General features: G+C 43.1%; 1 protein-coding gene across 11 annotated transcripts in view; it reads right to left on the bottom strand.

The window, feature by feature from the left end:
* The window catches only part of LOC146869855 (uncharacterized), a 164,924-nt gene that overhangs the window by 46,243 nt on the left and 93,513 nt on the right, over positions 1-25,168 (bottom strand). For all 11 annotated transcript variants that reach the window (XR_014967845.1, XR_014967843.1, XR_014967853.1 and 8 more), the window contains 2 exons: positions 15,265-15,301; positions 954-1,030 (listed from right to left, as the gene is read on the bottom strand). Coding sequence is in view for 2 of the 11 variants with exons in the window: in XM_085622979.1 (XP_085479105.1) it covers positions 954-1,030; positions 15,265-15,301 (114 nt within the window). In the remaining 9 variants the exon portion in view is untranslated. The remainder of the gene's footprint in view (positions 1-953; positions 1,031-15,264; positions 15,302-25,168) is intronic.

Below are 25,168 nucleotides of genomic sequence, written 5' to 3'. Positions count from 1 at the left end.
GGATTGGCGGTTGCAAAGTCGGGTCAGGAGCTGGCGTTGGTATACGTCTCTTTGAGGAAGGCGACGTCTGGCATGTGTGTGTTGAAGAGGTCCCATATATCTGTGGTGTGTTGGTGTAGGGAGCGTGCGTTGAGGAGGATACATTTCAGTGGTTTGTGTGCGCTGGTGTCTGGTAGGCTTGGGGTTGCTGCAGGGGTCCGGAGGTGGGTGAAGGTGCGGCGTCAGTGTGGGAGGGAGAATGGGCCTTGGGTTTTGCTTGGCATCGAGAGCGGGCAGTTATTATTGCGCCCGGGGTTGAAACCATGGAGAGTGCTGGGGTGGTTGTGGCAAGGGGTCAGAGGACCAAGGTCCCTGGTGCTGGTCGCGGACGGGTGCAGAAGGGCTTGCCTTTGGCTCGCCCTCAGCGCGCAGCATCCATTAAGTAGGGTTTGGGGAGAGAGATCAGCTGGGAAGCGGGGGAAGGGTCTGCGGGGGCAGCAGCAGCGGGGCATGCAGGAATTAGGGAGCGGAGAAGGAGAAAGGGAAAAGAGGCAATAAAGAGAGAAAAGGGAAAAGGAAAAAGAAGCAAAAAGAGAAAAAAGGCAAAAGAGAAAAGGGGAAAGGCAGAGAGCAAAGAAGAGAAAGAAAGAGGCAAAGATCAAAAAAAGAGAAAGAAAGAGGCAAAGAGGGAACAGAGCAGAGAAGAATAGCAGAACAGCAGGCTGCCCTTCCACTAGAAAACCAGGGATGAAGTGCAAGCGGGTGGAGGAGGGCCTCGAACACCTGCTAGAGGAGCCTAGGCTGGAGCTTCAGGGCAGATCCTTAACAGTGGTGCTGCATCGGGCGAGAGCAGTGACTCTGACCAGGAGGTCAAAGGATAAAGAAAGAAGACATGAAAGACAAGAAGAAGCCTGAGAAAGGAGAGTGTGGATGAATGACCTTAAAGGTTCTCATCCTTTTTTACCAACTCTTACCTTTCATTATTCCAAGTAGTCCTGGAGGTAGAGGAAGCCATGGACCCTCCCCTGTCTGGATTACTAGTTACAGGAACCTAGAAGGGATGAGGAGACAATGGAAGAGTGTGAGAAGAAATTTGAGACCTTGTCCTAACTCACATCGTACTGGGAACAGGAAGGGGAGAAAAATCTCTTTTCTGTTACAATAAAAGTTTGGAACAGAATTTCAACTGGTAAGACTCTGTTTTTGCCAATTGAAGGGGGGCGTTTTAACAGCCCGCGCCTACACCCTATTGTTCTGCATTATGCCTGCTGTGTCAATATATTTCATTTATTGTATTTATTTCTTTACGGATCTTATATAGCACCTATCTACACACAGATATCTAGATGTACAAGAAACAGTTACAAGTCAATAACAAATCTGAAAGGCTTTGACCAACTCAGACCTAGAGTTGGGGGGAGTGACTAGTGAGGGTATTGCTAAGAGTGCTGGAGAGTTTCTAAACTGTCTCTGAAGAGGTTGACATCATAGGAACTTATTTTAAACATTTAAGTGTTGTTTGAAGAGAAAATGTTTTTGTTTATTCCAGAAACAGTCAAATTCTTCACATCTGATGTTGCCAGGAAGAGAGTTCCAGAGTGAGGGGGCCATGCAAGAGAAGATTTGTATAAAACTTAGTAGGATTTACACTTCTTGCTTTAAAGACTTGGGAATTATTTGCTCATCTGCATTCTTTCACTACCCGTGAAGTGGAGCATGGCAATTTGCGCATATTTAGCATATAGCTACCTATGCCTGTCCTTCCCAAAACTGACATGGGTGATTCGTGCGCGATAACAAATTACCTTAACATAACATAACATCACTTCCGGTAGTATCTGATACATCAATGCAAACAAAGTTCGTAGAAGTTGCTCTGCCTGCCTTAAATCCCACTCTATTCACCAACACTATTTCCGGTAGGAGGAGTTTGAGTCACTGTGTAATTAAGCAGGCTAAGCTTTGGTATCTACATCTAGAAGACATATGACCCATTTTTTACTGTTTCTCCCTGATTTAAAAAAACTGCTGTGATCTCAGCTTCCCTGGAGCAACACCTGGTGGCCCCCCGCCCTTGGAAACCCACCAACCCCCTCCACGGTCCACGCACGCAACCTGGGAATCATCCTGGACTCCGATCTCAAAATGGACCACCAGATCAACTCTGTCTCGTCTTCCTGCTTCCACACCCTCCGCCTCCTTCGTACGACCTTCAAATGGATCCCCCTCGAACACAGAAAGACCATCACTCATGCCCTGGTCACCAGCAGACTCGACTACGGCAACGCACTCTACGCCGGAATAAACAAAAACCTCACCCGCAAGCTATAGAACATCCAGAACGCCGCCGCAAGACTGGTCCTCAACCTCCCAAAACACTTCCACATCTCCAAGCACCTGCGCACACTCCACTGGCTCCCCGTTGAGGCAAGAATCACCTTCAAGATACTCACCGACTCACACAAGGCCCTCCACAGCACCGGACCAGCATACCTGAACAGCCGACTCAAATTCCACGCACCCTAAAGGACCCTACGATCAGCCCAGCTCTCCTGTGCCGTACCCCCCGCACCAGAAAGACCATATCAGGAGGCCGCTCCTTCTCTTTCCGCGCGGCCAAAGCATGGAACGCCTTCCGCTCCACCTCAGACAGACAATATCGCTCCCCATCTTCGCAAGAAACCTCAAAACCTGGCTCTTTGACAGACCCCCTCCTTGATGGAAGGGAACCTGCACACCCCCACCCCTAGCGCCTTGAGACCCTTATGGGTGAGTAGTCGCGCTTTATCAAACACCTGATTGATTGATTGATCTTGCTGTTGTATGAGGTGTGCCGTTCTCCAGCACATTTTCTTAAAGTGGCAGTAAAGGCGTTGCTAGGATGTGTTAATATGCCTTATCAAATTCTATTGTAAACCTATCTGTGTGCCAGGCTATCTATAGCCCCTTTTATTTCACCAACTCGTATTGGTTCAAATAGCACAACTCTTCTGGCATCATCTGGCCAGGTCAACACATCATCCTCTAGATATTGTTTAATCTTGGCCTCTTAAGCTGTGTCATCAGAGGAGCTACTTATAGAATCCAGGGTATGTTTTTAGAATACCCTCATTGTTGCACATTATATTCCCATTGGGGTTCTCCGTTTTCAGAACAAAAGAGTTTGAGGGTCCTCGCATGCGGTGGGCAATTATTCTAACATTATGACTTCAATGAAAATTCCTATGATACAGAACTCGGACTACAAGCAACCTTTTCTTTTGAAGTATACGATCTCCATTAATAGTCACGAACGTTAGGATAAAGTAGCAAACTAATTGCTGAATGTGGCTCTTGGGTATAAGCAACACGGTCCTAGGGTCACTAGCAACCCGGTCCTAGGGTCATTAGTGGATCACTGGGGCTTAGAATCCTTGTACTCTCATATCTTAGATTTGATGTAAATGTGGAATTCTCCTCTTTTAATCTTATACGAAACTACAAAATTTTATAAATTTGTTGTGATTTTTGCTGATATAAATAATCATGCTATTGATCGTACAAAACCATTGAAATTCCCCCGTTATATTTAGTTCAGCTAACTATAACTCGCGCAACCGCAATCCACTGCTGATGACGTCACATATTACATCACTCATGACATGGTCAGTGACATCACTCATGACATCACTGATGACATCTCAAATGACATCACTGATGACATCACCCAGTGAATATGTGTCTTTCTGAAAAGTAAATATTTTTTATATATGTATATCTAAAGGTTAATGGAAGAATAAATGGTTAAATAAGTGACTAAATGGATGTTTTTTTTTGTAAAATAATTGTATAACTGACTTACTAACAGTATCTTAGTGAATACAGTGATGTAATATGTGACGTCATCAGCAGTGGATTGCGGTCGCGCGAATTATAGTTAGCTGAACTAACTATAACGGGGGAATTTCAATAGTTTTGTACGAGTGAAATGTCCAGCTAACTATAACATGTGTGAAACCTATGGTTTTTTCAGTGGATTTGCAAGGTTTTTTAAATGCTAATTCCTAACTATAACGTGTGTGAAACCTATGGTTTTTTCAGTGAATTTGCAAGGTTTTTTAAATGCTGATTTCTAACTATAACGTGTGTGAAACCTATGTTTTTTTAGTGAATTTGTAAGGTTTTTTAAATGCTAATTTATGTATGTATTATTATATTTTTTATATGTTTATTTTACAATAAACTACCTATGTATATAGTTATAGATTTACTGTATCCTGTAATATGGAATGGCTCAGCTCTTTTTTTTTTAATTTGGATCAAGTTGAACAGCATAGTTAATATCTTCTATAAACTTATAAACAGTTAAAAATGTTTTTTTTTTTAAGGTTTTTTCACGCTAGGGGGTCAGGAACTCTCTACCCTGCCCCCTTTTCATGTTCTCCACCTTTCTTTTTCACTGTCACACACAAAATGGCGTCCGACACTTCCTGATTTCGACCGATTGGAATGTTGACTGACATCTAACCACCAATCAGAATTACGCTCGTGGACATTTGGTGCGCGCACGGTGCGCGCACGGTGCGCGCATATAGATATTTATGTACTTTTAACTGCAATTTTCTCAGGAACTACTGAACAGATTGACACCATATATGCAAAAGGCACATGCCTGACCTGAGGACTACCTCTTTGCCAAATTTCAAGTAATTCTGTTCAGCCGTTCGGGCTGTACCTTCGACTAAAGGTCCTACGGGAAAATGCATGGGGAAAACGCGTTTTGGGACCCCCCTTTTTTCTCAGCCCCCGCTTGACGAATCACCCCGAGACTTTCAGGGTAGGAGCTGAGCGGAGCGCCCCATTAGTTTTGAAACTTTCACGAAGATAAGTCAACCGGCGCCAAAGTTATTCAAAATAGAACTTTCAGATTTCCTATGGGAACTCGGTCCTAACTATATATATATATATATATATATATATATATATATATATATAATACTTTTTGAAGCAGAGACCAATTGGAGAACTGAAACATACAACCATGTTAATAGACATGATAGAGCTCTGCCTGAAAAACAACATTTTTCTATTTAACAAAAAGCTGTATTCCCAAAAGCTGTGGAAACGCAATGAGAGTTTCCTTCTGTCCAAGCTATGCCAACCTTATGATGGGTTGGTGGGAGAAAAACATAGCTTGGAGAGTGGAAAACAATCCCTACACAATGAAGGTGGCCCTCTGGCTTCACTTCATCGACGGCCTGTTCCTTTATGGAGGGGCAGCGAAGCGGAATTCCTGATCTACCTAGCGATCCTCAATGACAACAATGTGGGTCTCAAATTCACTCATAATATTCACTCCAAAGAAATTGAGTTTCTAGACGCTAAGATCTACATTTAATCGGGTACATTACACACAACTGTCTTCAGAAAAAAGACTGCAACAAACAGCTTACTCCATGGCTCTAGTTTCCATCTCCAATCGCTCAAAAGAAGTATCCCCTACGGGGAATTTATAAGAATGAAGCGCTACTGCTCTGAACCTAGAGAAATGGAGAAAAAGTTTCAGGAGACAACAGTATGCTTTCTCAAACAGGGGTACAATTATAGTAACATCCAACGAGGAGAGAAGAAAGCGAGACAAATAAGCAGAGCACAAACGTTGGTGGATAAGAAGCTATCAAACATGGCAAATGAAACTCAAGAGGACACACCACATTTGATCCTAACCTACAGCAAGGAAAGTCACAAAATTCAACAAATCCTGAAGAAATACTGGAATGTATTGACCAAGGAATCAGACATTGGTTCAAAATTAGGTAATCGTCCACTTGTAACTTACAGGAAGGAACCTTCAATATCGGACACGTTGATCAGAAGCCACTTTTAAAGTGCCAAGCAAACCACCTGGCTGGGAGCCAGACAAAAAGGATTTGGCAAATGTACAACAGGCAAGGCATGCAAAATAGGAAAGAATCTTATTTCGATCAAAGATCCAAGGGGGAGAACGTTTGAGATCAAGGAAAATATTACCTGTGAGTCAACTTATGTTGTATACTTAATAGAGTGCTTCTGCGGCAAAAGGTATTTAGGAAGCACCATCTGTCCCCTAAAGAAACGTATACATCAGAGCTGTACAAAATGAGGATCTGACCTATGCTGTTGCCAAACACATGAAAGTACATGAAAACCGAACCTGGCTGGACATGAAATACTCTGGACTGGTCACAATACCCCGTCATGAGAGAGGAGGAAATCGAACACTGAACCTTAGGCGCCAGGAGTCCAAAATGATCATTAGATTCAAGACAAAGGTCCCCCTTGGGCTCAATGGGGATGAAGAAATGTATATACATCTGTGAATCACCTAAAAAACTGCTGCCGAGAACATGGTCACTTATCAATAGAAAGACATTGTAGTCAGCTAACATATAATAATTATCTTTAGCTCATACTCCAAAGAAACAATGAACTTGGCCTGAGAAAAGAATCAAGCAATAGAAAGTGAATTATCATGTAGTTCCGTTGTTGCGAACATTGTTATTTGCAATTCCCCAAAAAAAGGAAAATCTTGTATTATGTAACAGCCACAGTGACATTGGGGCACTAAGCCCAACATCTGAAAATTACACTCAGTCTTTGTACCAGGTCAACTGACGTAAAATATAATTTGTTGTCACCAGATTTGGGACTCTATTTAACAAATGTCTCATCGGGTGCTCGCACTTGTACTGCCGTGATCAAGAACTTTGTGTTCGAAATGCGTAGGAGGAGGAGAGGAAAGGTCTCAATAAAGAATCTTATCCAAGCCAAGGAGAGTGCCGTGCATTTAATCATTTTGCTGGATTATATATATATATATATATCTCAACAAAAAAGTCCCGTAGTGAATCGGCTTAACCAGAGGAACACACGGGCACAGACCACAGCAGCAACGGGTGAAATCCAAGTTTATTTTACGAGCCGCAGACGGTCCACATGACGCGTTTCGGTCGCTGACCTGCAACCTTGATCACATGACCGCGCTACGTGCAAGTAGCAGCATAAATAGGCAGGTAGGTGAAAAAAGGTGTTGCGAGATCTAGTAAAAAGTAAAAAACATACTCATATTGTGACGGTAGAGTAAACAGACAGATATAAGGCCATGTAAATACACATTATTGCTGTCCTTTGGAATTGCAACAAAGATAAACAATAAATAAATAAAAGGCAGTGACTTATTAGATAGCAACTGACTCAAAATGCAAATAGTAATCAAACAGCGTTTGCATAGTTTAAATGCTCAGAGACATAGTAGAGTTGGATTCCTAAATAATGTAAGAAAACAAACTCATAAATAAAGATATAGAGCAGCATTAAAAGAAAAAATCTCTCAATTCAGTCAAAATGCTGTGAGCTTTCGATAAGCAAAATAGAACAGTAATGCAAATAGCTAAAAGTAGCTAAGCCCCAGTGTCTGCAAAATACGTGACCATCTGAAATAGGACAGATACATTAGAAAACAATATATGTCACATCCTAAAGCAAATGCAAGGATTGCTAGCAAACAAATAATATTCGAATATAAACACATACTACGTGATGACATGACTCTATGCAGTAGTAGTCACAGCGCCTTTTACCGTACAGAATATGAAATGAGTGAAAAAATAGTGCAACATTTTTTATAGTGACACATAAATAAATGTGATGCATCCTATTGATAGTGAAAAGTTATATATCTCATATCAATGAATATGACAACCACAAGGTGGGAATCACAGAGATATAAACTAGTGTATGAAACCCAGCCGGATTTCTGCATATAGCATCAAAAGCTACCTAAGGTAGATTGCAATATTATCCACATAATGCGAAAAGAACATACCTCCAAATTTGAGAATGAAATTGAAGTTCTAGTGTTAAGAAAGAATTGAAAATAAGACAAAGGACACACAAGCAGACATCTGGAAAAGAATAAGATACAGAAAATTGAAAGATGAGGCAGATAACTGGAACACAGAGCAAAACAACTCAACGATGGAAGTGAGTAGGTGTCAGACGATGTAAGGTGGAGGAAACTAGCAGTAACAGAATATTATTCATCATAGAAATGCGACATGAAAGAGCAAACGTAAATCAAGCATGTCAATTCAAAGATAGTTATACAGGTCTTCACTGCTATTTAAACCGAAAGGAACCTTGGTATCAAGTTCAAGGATATAGCGATTTTCTAGCTGTCGAATTTCTTCTCTCGATTGCCACCACGTCTAAGGTTTGGAACACTGTCTATCACAAAGTACTGAAGAGGATCTAGATTATTATTGTGTGTTTCTTTGAAGTATCTCGCCACTGGATAGTTAGGATCACTGTTAACAATCGCTCTTAGATGTTGGAGAATCCTAACATAAACTTGGAGTTTAGTGCTTCCAACGTACATAAGATTGCAGCTACATCGAAGGATGTACACAGCGAAATCAGTTCTGCAGGTGTATTTATGTTGTAATGTAATTGGCTTATTGCTAAATTTGGCAATGACTTCGGTGGTATTGATGCCAAATTTGCAGCTCTACAAGAATTGCACTTATGAAAACCTTTCATGTTAGAGAGCCAGTTAGATTTAATCATTACTTCTGGACTACTCTTAACCAGGGCGTCTCTCACAGAGAATGCCTTTCGATAGGTAATGGTAGGTTTTTTAGCAATAATGGGGCCCAGAACTGGTTCAGTTTGTACAATGCACCAGTGACGATTCACAATGGCTTTGATAGCTCGTTCCTCTCTACTGTATGTGATGATTAATCGTGTATCCACAGTACCCTTTTCATCATTGTCAGTCATGGTATCAATGTTGTCAGAATTAGTTTCAGTGTTAGAAGCCAAAAGAGTGGTTCTGGAGATAGCATTAGCCCTGGTTCTAGCTTTGTGGATAGAGGTTGGGCTGTAACCCCTGGCTACAAAGCGAGCAAAAGTCTCATTTTGATGGAACTTCAGGTCAGATTCATTGCTACAAATTCTTCTCAAACGCAACATCTCACCATAGGGTATGCTAGCTATAAGATGTTTAGGATGATAGCTAGCAGCATGGAGTGTAGAGTTGCCTGCAGTTGATTTGCGGTGAAGTTTAGAGTGCATAGCCCCTTGATCTATGTACACACTGACGTCAAGGAAATCAATAGTGGTGGCGCTAATATTAGCATTGAATTCTAAATTGACAGTATTGCAGTTGATGGCTTTAACAAAATTCTGGGCACTCTCAATGGTACCCCTCCATACAACAAAAACATGGTCTATGTATCGGCGCCAACTGACTATGTTGGTTTCCCATGCTTCTTAGTGGTTATCTTGAAGTACCTGTTCCGCCCACCAGCCTACGTGTAAACACGCATAGCTGGGGAGAGAAACAGGCACCCATCGCAACACCACGCATCTGTAGGTACACAGTTCTGTCAAACAAAAAATAGTTATTATTCAAGCACCAATCAATCATGAACAACAATAGAGCATTATGACGATAATGCGAGATTGAACGTCCCTGTAAGAAATATTCACATGCTTTTAGTCCATCACAGTGATTAATGCTGGTATAATGGGACGTGATATCCATAGATATTAAAAGGAATTCATCACACCATAGTATGTCCATGATTTTGTTAAGGAAGTCACTTGTGTCGCGTAGGTATGAGGGTAAGGCTATCACAAGATCCTGTAGAAAGAAGTCTACATATCTAGACATGTTCTCACAAAAGCTATTGCACACTGAAATAATGGGGTAGGTGCCCTTGTGGACTTTTGGGAGAAAGTAGAGAACAGGCATAGTAGGAGTTTTATGATGGAGAAAAGAGAATTCATCTTTGCTAATAAGCCCCTCCATTTTGTAGCTGAGAAGTTTCTTTTTAAGTGAAGCTCTACTCTTGTTGTATTCCAATAGAGAAGTTACTTTATAGCATGTGTTGTCATTAAGATGTCTTAGGGCTTCAGCGAGGTACTGATGTCTTGGCCATAGGACAATATTCCCTCCTTTGTCGGATTTGTTCACGACAATTTGGTTATTGTTACGAAGTTTTTTGATGAGGCTGAGCAAGTGTCTATTTCGGTTATTCAGACTTTTATGTTTTCTTCTGTGATGTAGTTCTTTTAGATCTTCAACAACAACATCATTAGAGGTATCAATCACATCCTTGGGCATCCTGGGTGTGAATGTAGAAGAGGGCTTGAAAGGACTAGTTATTCTGGCTGCAATGTTAAGGCCTTCGTTACGCAAGAGCTGAATGGTGGTGACAGGTGGATGTCCTGATTCCAATTCACTCATAGTTCTGATATTATCAATATCAGCGACAACAAGGTTATTGCAAGCAATGGTAGTGTCAGGCATATTAGTAGTAGGATCAATGTTAGAGTGTTTAGTCTTAAAGAATTTTATCAACTTCAGTTTTCTTATAAATTTGTAGATGTCAACACGTGTCTTACTATAGTTGAAGCTGCTTTCCATACAGTAAGTGAGGCCCAGAGATAAAAGTTGGGTTTCTGCTTAAGTTAAAGCAGTGTCAGTCAGATTGATAACTGTATACATGTTGTCATTCATTAACGTCGCCAGTTGTTCTGTCTTCTGTTGCTGTTTGGCCTTGAATCTTTTTTGTTTCCTTCTTTCGCGCCTTCTTCTGTTGCGCCGGTATCTTGTTTCTTTTGCGGTCGCGGGCGCAGAGTTTGGTGCCGATCTAAACGTAAAAAATCAAGTTCTTCTGCTAACGTAAAGTTATTGATAATAGTTGGCTGGTGAGTTGGTATTTCACGACCGTCCTCTGAATCTGTGCCTATCTACTGGCGGTCGCCAGTAGATAGTTATAGTTAGGACCGAGTTCCCATAGGAAATCTGAAAATTCTATTTTGAATAACTTTGGCGCCGGTTGACGAATCCTCGCGAAATTTTCAAAACTAATGGGGCGCTCCGCTCAGCTCCTACCCTGAACGTCTCGGGGTGATTCGTCAAGCGGGGGCTGAGAAAAAAGGGGGGTCCCAAAACATGTTTTCCCCATGCATTTTCCCATAGGACCTTTAGTCTTCTGTACAGCCCGAACGGCTGAACAGAATTACTTGAAATTTGGCAAAGAGGTAGTCCTCAGGTCAGGCATGTGCCTTTTGCATATATGGTGTCAATCTGTTCAGTAGTTCCTCAGAAAATTGCAGTTAAAAGTACATAAATAACTCGCGCGACCGCAATCCACTGCTGATGACGTCGCATATTACATCACTCATGACATGGTCAGTGACATCACTCATGACATCTCAAATGACATCACTGATGACATCATTGATGACATCATCCAGTGAATATGTGTCTTTCTGAAAAAAAAATATTTTTTATATATGTATATCTAAAGGTTAATGGAAGAATAAATGGGTAAATAAGTGTCTAAATGGATTTTTTTTTTGTAAAATTAATTGTATAACTGACTTATTAACAGTATCTTAGTGAATACAGTGATGTAATATGCGACGTCATCAGCAGTGGATTGCGGTTGCGTGAGTTATAGTTAGCTGAACTAACTATAACGGGGGAATTTCAATAGTTTTGTACGAGTGAAATGTCCAGCTAACTATAACATGTGTGAAACCTATGGTTTTTTCAGTGGATTTGCAAGGTTTTTTAAATGCTAATTCCTAACTATAACATGTGTGAAACCTATGGTTTTTTCAGTGAAAATATATATATATATATATATATATATATATATCTGCCAAACACCACGTCTCTGGAAAAAACGTGAGGCGCACTCGGGCTCAATCCAAAGAAATTAACTTTATTCGTTCTTCTCCGTGAAGACTAACACACGCGTTCCGGGACCCTGCCCTTCGTCAGTGTTAGTTTGTCATGTTCGAAACACACATTTAAATAATAAGTACGATCATTGGTCAATGGGACTAGCGAGTAACATCGACAAGGGACTTCACAGTTGGTTAACCACAATTCATCGTAACCACAGCGGCCATATTTGAATTGCAAATTGCAATTGCAATTGGCGCACCCGCACTGCAGGGAGCAAAGGAGTGGGGCGGTGTTGTTTTTCGCATATATATATATATATATATATATATATATATATATATATATATATATATATATATATATATATCTGTCTCAAGAGTAAAGCCATTTGTTTTGACCCACATTAATTCTGGCACTTGACTATTTGAAAAGTTTTTTTTTAATATTAACTATTTTATTATTTTGAACGTGAGCAAAACAATACATTGCACATAGCGAATTAATACAGAAAATAAAAATCTATATATCCCTCAATAAAACATATATTGTAGTGTCAGCATTGAAGAACAGTTAGTCCAGTCCATAATAGGCCCACCACTTTCCCCAAATGGTGCCGTGCTTCGGAGGACATCCTCTTAAGGCAAATATGGACTCTTCCTACTTTGAACACCAGTACATTCCTGAGTGCCATTCGGCCGCAGGAAAACCCCGTGGAATACCAGTGTTTGTCAATATCTCTGTTAGCAATCATCATATCAATTCCCACCAGGATCTGCTCACCCTGATGGCCTCCCAAGTGGTCCATGATCCCCAGTAGAGCAAGCCTTGGTAAGGGGTCAATTGAACCTCCCAGGACCTTTGACAAAGAGACACACGTCTTATGCCATGGGTCACTCTGACAGGGCAGCCCCATTCCATGTGAAAGAAGTCTACCTCAAAATGTGGACAACAGAAGCATTTAGGTTCGGGCAGTCTGTGGGCTCTCCATAGATGCAGAGGCATAAGGTAAGTGAGATGGATGATGCACAAATGTACTGAGATTACAAGGATACGGGGAGCTATGCACACATTCCTCGTCATCATCATCCAGTGGTCCCAGCCTTCTCTCCCATCACATTCACAGGCTTGATATGTGGTCGGGAGTAAATAACACGTTTTTTAAAATAAATCTGGGATATCCCTACCTTTCCTAGGGGCCCATAAGCAATCGTGCCATCAGTGGGCTATATTCAGCTGCCACTGAAAGTGACTCTTGGTGGTTTGAGAAGGCATGACACAATTGTGAGTACCTGAAAAAGTTTCTCAAGTTGGCCTGGCCAACTTTATCGTCAGCCTGCATGTCTGAATAATGGCAGTGGTGTTTGGTGGGCATGAGTACTGATCGCCACATGACAGCTTTGCAGGTATCTGCCAGTGGGACATTTCTGAGCCAAGCTGTAGTGGCTATGTTGCTCCAAGTTGAAATGGCTTTTGGTCTTCATGGGAGAGGATTGTCTATTATCATAAAGGAAAATATGCCACAATCCCTTCCTTTCTTCAAGGATCCATACCTGACTCTCTGAAAACCGGGCAAGTCATCCCCATCCTAAAAAAAACACTCTGAATCCGGAAATTCCAAGACAGCTTCAGACCAATTTCGAATATACCGCTTCTTGCGAAAGTACGGGAGAAATGTGTGAAACTACAACTGAGCCAGCACATCGCTAATTTCAACTTGCTTGACGATTTCCAATCTGGGTTCAGGCCGGGGCACAGCACTGAAATTACCATTATTCACATTGTTGACGATGCCCTCCTAGCCCTTGACCAAGGCAAAACCTGTCTCTTGATCCTTCTGCATCTTTCCTCGGCATTCGACACAGTCAACCATGAGAAACTTCTTGAACGCCTCGAACATAGGATGGGTCTAGGAGGTACTGTCATCAAATGGTTTTGTTCCTTCCTCCAGAACTGGACACAGAGATTCTTGGTCAACAGCAACCTATCTGCTGCTTCCCCGATTTCCATCGGTGTCCCACAAGGCTCTACTCTGTCCTCTACCCTCTTCAATCTCTACCTTGAACCATTAGCTGAAATTCTTCGCACGGCTAACATATCCGTCCACATGTACGCTGACGATACTCAGATATACATCAAAATCTCTTCTCTTGAGGAGATTACCTATCTGAATGATGCCCTGAAACGGACTGTTCAACCAGCTCAAACTGAATGCCCAAAAAACGGAGTTCCTTCTCCCCCTCAAAAAAATCCAACGACATCCTGAAATGGATTAACTCAGTCACAGCACTCAACTGCACACCGACCGTAGTGGACTCTGCCAAATCTCTCGGGATAATCATGGACAGTAACCTGAATATGCGTGAACATCTCAGTTCGATGGCCAAAACTGCCAGGTTCCATCTGAGCTACTTGAGAAAGCTGAAACCCTTCCTTGAAACTGCCAACCTCAAATCCACTGGGCGCAGGTTGATTTTGCTCCTGAATAAAGTCATGAGGTTGCACTCGACTGACCCCCCCCCCCCCCCCCCCCCCACCTCGGGCAAGAGTAGCATGGAATGGGGACCTAGGTGAGCAAATAGACGACAAGACATGGGCAGCCATAGGCACGCTTACACACACAAAGTATCCTTCAATGCAAGTTTCAAGCTGATCCATTAAAACTTTTTTGCACCGCACCTACTTTACACCGCTGAGACCATGGTGTATTTCCCAGAGTCATACAGACATGTGCCCCAAATGTGGCGCAGAGAAGACAGATTTTACATTTAGCATGGGGATGTATTGGGCTGCAGCAATTCTGGCCTCGGGTTGTGGCGAAGATGCACGAAAGCACAGGCCTCCACATACTGAAGGAGCCATTACAATGTCTGTTGGGCCATGTAAGAAAACCCAGGAAGCGGTAAATGGCGTACAAACTGCTACAACTGATGATAATATTAGCTAGGCGTAGAGTCCCCATCACCTGGATGGGACAGAGAGGCCCAGACATAATAGCATGGCTTAGAGATGTGCAAGAATGGACACTAGAAGAAGAAGTTCATATGCAATTAAATTGCAGGGATGATAAGCTGCAGGCGGATTGTCTGAGTGGCGGGAACTGTGCAAATAAGTCCTAAACTCCGACACTCCCAAGAATGACCAGCATGAGTCTGAAATGAGTTAGGGTAGGCCTGGTGGGGATGATGATGGGTCTGGGGAGCAGTAAATATTTAAATGACAGCCGTGCGACACCCCCTGATTCCATGTTACGAATGTAATGTTTTACTTTACCTCATTGCCACTTGAAATTTTATATGCAGGAGGCTGTTGGCCGAAGGTCACCTGATAATGTGCATAAGATGCTTGTACCTCAATGTTTGCTGCATTGATTGTTGAAAACAATCAAAAATTAAAATAAAAAAATAAAAAGAATATCAGCGGCAACATGTTATTATAACCCTTAGGTAAGCGCCTAGAGACCTGTGGTATTTATGTGCTGTACAAGTGTTATTAACACAACATAACATTTCAAAATGCATAACCAGATATTTTACATGAGAAAATAAATGCAGAAAAATAAATACCTTTAGGGTTTGTAGCAAGATACAAAATTTCAGACACCTGCATAAAAATAAGCAAAAGTTATTTACCTGTGATCCTCATTCTCTTTGAAGGGGATCTCCATTTAAATCAAAAGCACATGTATTTTAACCTGACATAAGAAACAACAATTTATCAAATAAAATATATTTCGAAATTTTATGAGAAAACTACATTGACTACATTTCATTTATTGTTCTCCCCCAAAAAATTAGCTCATTATATTATTAAACTCCACTAAATTAATCAAAATGTCGAGAACAAGTCTTTCACAACCCTTTTTAAAGGACAAATAAAAGAAAACAGGCAATGGGGTTAATTAGGTAGAACATTTTACTCGGTGTAAAACTGGTACCACCCCCTTTTTTTTTTAACACACTTTATTGTTGACCGCAATATAACATGTGCCGTAGCAGAGTAATTCGTTAGGTACAGTCTTTTCCAACTGGTACCACCCCTTAGGGGTGGTACACAAAGCACAACACCGGAACGATATACCTCAACAGACGACTCACCTTCTACACCCCGAACTGCCAGCTCCGCTCCGCCGACCTCACCCTCACCACCATCCCCCGCATCCGAAGAGTGACCGCCGGCGGCAGATTGTTCTCCCACCTTGTCGCCAAGACCTGGAACACCCTCCCCATCCTTCTACGGCAGACCCAGGACCTACTCACCTTCAGGAGGCTACTCAAGACCTGGCTATTCGAGCAGTAGCACCACCCCTCCCCTCAGCGCCTTGAGACCCTCACGGGTGAGTAGTGCGCTTTACAAATGATTGATTGATTGATTGAAGAACACCCCATGAGTATCCTATCATGCCTGACAGTAGCAGCTGCTCCAGTTTATTGTACGGATTCCAAGGATCTTACCCAGTATGCTACCAATATCCCTTTTATTCTACTGGCAACGGAGCATGGTTGCTTGTGAACTGAAGGAAGATTACCTTGAGATAAGTGTGATTGCAGATAAGTGACTTTTATTGGGCCTCTCCATAGATAATCATAAGCAGTGAATAGATTTGTAAGCCCGTCCCGTGAAGAAGCAGTAGCAGAAAAGCGAAAAATTTGCTGCATCCAAAAAGATTCCTCAAAGACTAGAACACTCAGGAGAAGCGAACCTGCACACCCTGGTTTAACGATCAACTAAGGGCCTTAAAAGAAGGCTGTCATAGGCAGGAACGCAATTGGAAGAAAGACTACGATATGTTGGAAAAGGAAAAATGCAGGCAGTTTATTGCAGAGTATAAAAAATTGGCCATATCTGAAAAATCTGCCTATTTTACTAAACAAATTGAATTGGCCAGTGACTCTACCAAAGAACTGTTTCTGACGGTCCCTAAACTCACTACCACACCTATGAGTAACTCAGCAGAATGTAGCCAGGCTTTCTGCAACTCTCTTGAAAATCCTTTTCAGTAAAAAGTGGCGGTAATCTTTAATAGATTTTCCTCTAACAACTCCATTCGCCAGAGGAGCAATGTTTCCCCTTCTGTGGGCTCAGATAGGATCACTTTTAGTGAATTCAATCACTTCACAGTTGAACACGTAACTCAGGCCATCCTCGCCACAAACTCAGGAGCCTCTATGGGCCCATGTCCACCTACGATACAACAAGTAGTTCCCGATCTAGTGGCTATCTACTTGACTAAGATCTTTAATGCCATATTCAGTTCAGGATACTTTCCTAAACAGTGAAAGTCGGCCTCAGTCCTCCCACTCTTAAAGAAACCTAATCGTAATGCGTTGGATCCTAACAGCTACCGGCCCATCTCCCGGTTGCCGTTTCCTGCCGAGATGGTGGAAAAGGCCATAAATGGCAATTGGCTTCTTTTATAGAGATCAGCCATCTTTTAGACGGCACACAGTTTGGTTTCAGAAGAGGGCATAGCACTGAATCAGTGCTCATCGTGGCAACTGAAGTAATTAGATTTACACTAGATAAGGGCAGCAAAGCAGCCCTTATCTTGCTCGATCTGTCGGCAACCATTGACACGGTCAATCATGACCTTCTGATTGATGGTCTACAGAGCATAGGAAACGAAGGTGCAGCCTTGGCTTTGTTCTGTTCTTTTCTTTTTGATCGGGTTCAATCAGTTTCCATCAAAGAATTCACATTGCAGCCTTTCTTCCTGCCCTGTGGTCATCGTTGAGTCCAACCCTTTTCAATCTCTATGTTACTCCCCTGGCTATTCTGATCGAGTCTTTTCTGTTCTCACTGGTGTCTTATGACGTTGACACCGTGGTCTCGCTCTCTAACGGCAGCTCTAACAAGGGTGATGCATTTTAGAACTGCATGAGTGCAGTTAGCAAATAGATGGATTACAACTGTCTTAAATTGAATTCTTTTAAAACTGAAGTCATCCTATTTGGTAACAATACCTCCTTCTAGTCCCCTTCATTGTTGCCAGATGACCTACATACTCTTCCAATGCCAGTTAAGAAGGTTAAAAACCTCAGTGTTTTGGTGGATGAGAAACTCACCTTTAAAAAGCAAGTCAATAAGATCATTTCTACTTCTTTTAACACCCTTAGAATCATAAAGAAAATTGCCCAATTTGTTCTATTTGACTATTAAAGACAGTTGTCATCACATTAGTCTTATCAAGATTAGACGACTGCAACAGTCTTTCTCAAAATCTGCCAAAAGAATCTCTATAACCTCCAAGTCCTACAAACCTCCACAGCACGAATGCTCTTGAATGTTCCCAGATACGACTCTGCATCTCAAACTATATGGCTACCTATAAAACATCGTATTGTTTTTAAGGTGCTTTGTGTTGCATTCAAGGCACTCCACGGACAAGGTTCTGGTTATCTGAAGTAAAGTTTTTAATGGTACCGGCCCTATAGAGCACTTTGGTCTAGCTCAGCTAGCAATCTGGCTGTCCCTTCCTTCAAACGCTCTTCCTGTGGCAGCAGGAGCTTCATTATCTGCACTGCGGATATCCTTAAAAACATTGTTATTTAGCATGGACGTCATTTGGGGTTGTCAGGGGTCGCAGCTGTGACCTCTAGCTTGCTCCCTGCCACTCCTGGCACTTCTTTTGTGACCCCTGGCCACAGAGGGGGGAAATCTATGGGCAATTGAGAAGGTGAAGATGTTTATCTGAAGAAAGACCTATTTGCAGGAGATGTCGTTTAAGACCCGTTAGTGGCTTTCCTGAAAGGTTCTGCTGAGAGCATCCACATTCGCATTACAGGGGGTGAATTGAATATCTCTGGCAAAGATACATTCCTACACCGCCTGCACCTCCTGCTTGTTGAGGTAGAGCACTGTTATTATATAGTCACTTTGAACCAGCAGAGCATTTCTAGATGGTGGGGAGTACGGTCCTTACAGCCAGGGTTACCACCCTGAGTTCCCAAAGAAGTATAGCATATGCTAACCATGGACTTGAAGCTGAACAATGTGTTCTCCCCCTCCCAACAGGGAAGCATTGGTCACAATTCCGTGTGTAGCAATCTCTTGATGAACAGGAATACCTTGGAGCCATTTTTCCAGCTAACTACATCAAGGAAAAGACTGGCTCGCTGTATTTAGCTTGCCTTCTCATTTGCCAGATTATTGGCCCCCTCATCCTCTACTGTCTGTTGGACGCGGCTCGTGTTGAGACAACCATGTGGAACCAAAATACTGCATGATGCCATCAATCCCAGCAGAGATGGTATTTAGCAAGCTTCTGGACACTGAGAAAGAAATTTCAGACAGACGAATCTCATGTCTGGAAAGGAAACACCTTTGCCTTTTGGTGACTATAGCTGTTCCCCGGGAGCAGATGGATTGTATTGGAATGTGGATTTTGACATGCAAACCCAGAAGTTAAAATATACTATTTGAAAATGCTGAAGAGATTGCAGCAGAGTGTAGGCTTTGATGAGCCAGTCATTAAGTACAGGTAAACAACAACTGTTATACTTCTTATATGTGCTATTATGACTGCCTTGCATTTCAAGAAAATCCTCCAGACAAATTGAGGCCGAAAGGTAACCCTTTCTTAATGCGTCTTACACACATTGTCTCTAAAGAACATCCAATATGTTCAATTTCCCTGGATGTTAAACTAAACACATCATACGTGTACCACACATGTACATTCTTCTTGATGGACCTGGAAGATCTAATGTAAGACTAACATTCTTATTTGTTTTCTGATTAACTTGTTTGTTGTTTTTAAGTACAGTACAGCATGGGTCAGACGTTCTGCTTCAACTCTTTTTTTAAAACAAGGAACTAGCTTCAATAAATTCCCTTTCCTTTTTGGAAGTTCAGAATAAAAAGAAAACCTTTTGTTTTTTCTTCTGCTAAATGTGGTATTCTCCTTTCTGTAGGATCGCAGCCACAAATAGTAAATGTAAGAACACTAATGCTGTAGAAGTTCTCCTCATGGCATGTGACAGTATTCTTTTCCCTTAGATACCATACAAGGTGCAAAGTAAATATAGGACTCTTTTCTGGATCATAGATATGGTTAAGATGTGGATGCATCCTTTCCTGCATCCACAGGGACAATTGAGAGGCAAAAGCAGATTAACCTAATAAATGCCTCCAGAATATATTCAGGATTAAGGGTGGGCGTCAAATTCCGTGCCGCTCACGGAATTGCGATATATTGACATTTTCGCGTTCCGCGGAGTGCGTGAAAATGCCAAAACTTTCGCAATCTGCCGCGAAACGGAAGTATTTTTCTTGTTCGCGCTTTAAAAATGCATTCTCGCGCGCGCGATCGCCTTCGCCGACGAGTTTTCCAATCCGTTCGCGTGCGCCACGAGATGTTGATACCCAGTCGCGCTATCCCGTGAGAATTCGCGATCACGTCATTCTCCTCGCCATCAGACACCGCAAGAGTCCGCGATCGTGAACACGTCATTTTCCAGCGCGAGAAAGAGCGTGAGGTCGCAAACACGTCAATCTCTACCGCGACAAAGACCATGAGATCGCGAACACGTAATTTTGGACGCGCCATCGACATCCGGCGGAAGTGTGGTGAAGGTTACGATCGCGAACACGCCAAATTTTCGATTTGCAGAAGAATATTAACTCTAGCTGCATAAAACCTTCTCTAACTGATGATTTGGATGGAAAAAACTCCTCTGATTGACATATGGCTGTCCTTTTTTGTGCATGGAGTCCTTTTAAAAAAAAAAACTTTTGGGGGGGAGAGGGAGGAAGTGCCACAGAGTCTCCAACTTCCTGTTCCTGTCCATCAGGTTCCTCCCAGTGCTTTGTCCATCTCCTGTTCATTCTGCCTTTGGATTTCAGCTGGAAGGATCACTATTTTTGTCTGCTGCATCATTATCATTGGATTTAAGGACTTTTGAATTTGATATTTTACAAGTAAGTTGGTGTTGGGTCTGTTTGATTGGGGGCATTGCAGTTGCTGCAACTACAATTTTGGTACTTATCATTCTTTTTTTTTAAATTGTTGGGGGTAGCCAGTAGAACCAGAGCTAGTCATGGGTGTGTGCATGATGAAGCAACTGTTCCTTTGGTGTGTGTTGAATGTTTTTCAAACATCATTTAGGGCATCGATGGCATTGGATTGAGTTGGAAAATGTGTTTTTTGTGAGGGATTTCTGTTTTCGGGGGTGTGTTAAAGAAATGCCTTTGTTGTGTGTGTGCCTGGTGTGTTGGTGTGCACCCTGCAGACCTTGTTTTGCTCTGTGGATTTTCATTTTTGTATTTTATTGTATTAAAAAGGCACAGCAGTGTGGTTTAGCATGCGTCTTTTGCCTGGCTTCTTTATAGGCCTTTTGGCAGTTCATTGATTGCCAGGCCTCCAGCTTGTTGCTTGTGATTTGCGAGTGTGCATGTGGCTGTGGGCCTTTTCTGGTGGGAGTTATTAGTGTGCAGCTTTTGCCATATATATAGGCCTGCATGGTATTCTTTTGTGGCCTAGGCTGCTTGTTGTGAGCCTGGCCATGAGGATGGCGGCCATTTTGAAGGCAGGCAGTGTGTTTTTGGCAACAGGCCTGCATTGTCTGTCTTCTCTTTCTTGTAGTTGGGTGGGCCTTGCCATGTGGCTGGCGGCCATTTTGAAGCCTAGGCCTGCAAGCTTGTGTGGCCTTGTCTGCCCACGGGCCTGCCTTCATCTAGTAGGCTCAGAGCAGGTAGCCAGCAGTGCATTAAACAAGTGTTTATCTGTGTGTCCTGTTGAATTTAAACATCATGTAGGGCATGGATGGCATTGGATTGAGTTGGAAAATGTGTTTTTTGGGGGGGATTTCTGTTTTTAGGGGTGTGTTAAAGAAATGCCTTTGTTGTGTGTGTGCCTGGTGTGTTGGTGTGCACCCTGCAGACCTTGTTTTGCCCTGTGGATTTTCGTTTTTGCATTTTATTGCATTGAAAAGGCACAGCAGTGTGGTTTAGCATGCATCTTTCGCCTGGCTTCTTTATAGGCCTTTTGGCAGTTCACTGATTTCCAGGCCTCCAGCTTGTTGCTTGTGATTTGCGAGTGTGCATGTGGCTGTGGGCCTTTTCTGGTGGGAGTTATTAGTGTGCAGCTTTTGCCATATATATAGGCCTGCATGGTATTCCTTTGTGGTCTAGGCTGCTTGTTGTGGGCCTGGCTATGAGGCTGGCGGCCATTTTGAAGGCAGGCAGTGTGTTTTTTGCAACAGTCCTGTATTGTCTGTCTTCTCTTTCTTGTAGTTGGGTGGGCCTGGCCATGTGGCTGGCGGCCATTTTGAAGCCTAGGCCTGCAAGCTTGTGTGGCCTTGACTGCCCACGGGCCTGCCTTCATCCAGTAGGCTCAGAGCAGGTAGCCAGAAGTGCATTAAACAAGTGTTTATCTGTATGTCCTGTTCAATTTAAACTTAATGTAGGGCATGGATGGCATTGGATTGAGTTGGAAAATGTGTTTTTTGGGGAGGATTTCTGTTTTTGGGGTGTGTTAAAGAAATGCCTTTGTTGTGCGTGTGCCTGGTGTATTGGTGTGCACCCTGCAGACCTTGTTTTGCCCTGTGGATTTTCGTTTTTGCATTTTATTGCATTAAAAAGGCACAGCAGTGTGGTTTAGCATGCATCTTTTGCCTGGCTTCTTTATAGGCCTTTTGGCAGTTCATTGATTGCCAGGCCTCCAGCTTGTTGCCTGTGATTTGCGAGTGTGCATGTGGCTGTGGGCCTTTTCTGGTGGGAGTTAATATGGGCCTGCATGGTTTTCCTATTAGCTTACTGCTTCCATCCATCCCCTTTGCCAGCAGCAGCTCCCTTCCATTACATTTGTATTTTTGTGGTTGTTCTTATTCTTTCTTATCCTTCCTGAGAGTGTAGTGTGTGTGTATACAGTAAGTAGTATACCATAGCCCTTGTTGCCAAAGTCTCACAAATGGCTACACTATATCTTCTATTTTTTTGTTTGTACTAGTAGGAATTGAACCACAGCAACAAATACAACATTTCACTGATGTTCTTCTCCTGGCTTATTTGCTTTTAGGTGCACAAAAAGACACAGGAGGAGGTAACTATCAACATCATCCATTGTACTGCCAGACAGAAGTCCTGGTGCGGACCACATCACGACCAGCTGTGACCGCAGACATCTCTGCAACTTGTGCACCTGCGTCCTGTCTGACTTCTGAAGAAAATGGGCCCAAAGAAAGGTACCAGGACCTCCAGTACCAAGAAAGTTGCCGGTGAGAAGAAGGAACAGAAAAAGCAAGAGGCACTAACCACGACTGGTGTGCCGGCAAATGTGTTTTTGGGACCAAAAAACACACGCCTGCAGCATCGTTGTCCGGCGAGAACCAAGCTGGGAGCAGCACATCTGCACCAGCGGGCCAACCCCACCAACCTAGGCCCAAGCCCATGAGTGTCGCAGAGGTAGCCAGTCTACTAATGAGCGGCGATGTTGAAATGTCAGTATCGCAAAGTAGTACACAATCAACGCATGCGGCAACTCAGCAGATATGTCTGCAGCAGCAGGCGCAGCTGCAAGAACAGCAGCAACAGGCGCAGCAGCAGGCGCGGCCGCAAGAACAGCAGCAGCAGGCGCAGCCGCAAGAACCGCAGCAGCCGGCGCAGCCGCAAGAACCGCAGCAGCCGCAAGAACCGCAGCAGCCGCAAGAACCGCCACAACAAGAGCCCACAATAGTAGTTGTTCCTCCTGAAGTAGGGGCATTTCAGGAAATCGAGACAAAGAGGGTCAAGCCACTGTTTCAGAAGATCCATTGTCTTCCAGACCCCCAGCAAGGAAAAGGAGGGTTATTCCATCATCTTCTTCTTCAAGCCCCGCTTCTGATGATCTTGATGCCACTTGGAAGCCACCAGCTCAGTCTTAGAGTGATGCACGCCACAAGACAAGGCTAGTGTAAAGGAAGGTTCCAGAAAGCCTTAGAGTTATGGAGGTAGATGTGCAAGAGGGAGAGGATGATGATGACGAGCCAATCATCATGGACATCACTCCCGGCCCAAAGGATATGGAGACCAACATTATTACCCTATCCAAAATGGCTGCAAGGGATGTAGCACAGATACCACCAACACAGGTAACACCACCACGACCTCCAGCTTCCATATTTTCATTTGCAAAGGAAAGGCAGGGACCTACATCCAGCTCAACCACCACCTCAGTAGGTAGTGGTAGAAGTCGCAGTGTAGCTGCTCAGAGTCACATTCCAAGCACACCCTCCAGTTCATCTGGTATTGAAAGTGGCACATCCAGCAGCACCAGAAAGTTCTCCTCCCCAGTTTGGAACTTCTTTTTGGTTAGCAGTAAGGAGGAGAACATTGCTATATGCTCAATTTGTCGCCATGCTGTTCGGCGGGGTAAGCTTGGTACAAACTATGGTACCGGAGGCCAAACAAGTCATCTCAAAATACATCACACTATCGTGTGGGAGGCTCACCTACTTCGCTTAGAACAAAGTAAAACTCAACCTATTGTTGTTGGGCATGAAGAATCGAGGGACAATATTATCGTGGTGGAAGGTGAACAAGAGGGAGACAATTCTAGCCCTGTCCCCAGTAGTGTAGTAGTACCGCCCACATCCTCCTCAGCAACATCTCAGTGGCACCGCAGTAAGAGTCTGAGTCAGGCTGAGACACCAAGGCGACCAAGTAGTACTGCAATGATTATGAAACAAAGTGCGTTGTTGAGCCTAACTGGGTTGAAGAAAACTGCACCACAAAGGAAAATAATCCAGACTACCATTGACAGCATGCTTAGGTTGGAGGGGCAGTACCAACGCAACCACCCAACGGGACGGTTGTACAATGCGAAGCTGGCTAAAATGTTAGCGCTGGACCTTCTCCCTTTTTCATTTGTGGAAGGGGTGGGTTTCCTTGAATTTGTGTCAACCATCTGCCCTAAATGGAAGGTTCTCAGCCGGTCCTATTTTGCAAGAGTTGCTGTTCCAGCACTACATCATGATGTGCTGGAATTGGTTGGACAAGCTTTGCAGCAGAGTGCTGTTCACAATATCCACCTAACAACAGACATGTGGACCAGTTGCCAAGCCACTGATTACATGTGCATCACTGCACACTCGGTCTCATTTGTGGGGGTTAGAGATAAGCTATCTGAAAGTGCTGTTGACGCAGCTGAGATTTTTAAAGCTACTCGGAAACATGCAACTGTATCCATGTTCGCCAGGGAGAAATCTCATACTGCTGTAAACATATTGGAAGAGTTTCAGAGCAAGGTTTTTGAATGGCTGCGCCCAAGAGGGCTTAAGATTGGTTTTGTTTCCACGGATAATGGCAGTAATGTACTTAAGGCCATGGAGCTTGGTTCCTATTTCAGGGTTCCGTGTTTGGCGCACTGCATTAACATTATTGTTCAAGACTTTCTGAAAAAAGAAGCCATAGTTAGCAACTTATTGACCATCTGCAGAAGAATATGCACTCATTTCAGCCATTCTTTGAAAGCTCGGAAGCAGCTGAGGATCG

The sequence above is a fragment of the Triturus cristatus genome, chromosome 1_1 (genome assembly GCF_964204655.1).
Source record: "Triturus cristatus chromosome 1_1, aTriCri1.1, whole genome shotgun sequence".
NCBI classification, from domain to species: Eukaryota; Metazoa; Chordata; class Amphibia; order Caudata; family Salamandridae; genus Triturus; species Triturus cristatus.
This window is presented reverse-complemented; position numbering and strand designations above follow the sequence as displayed.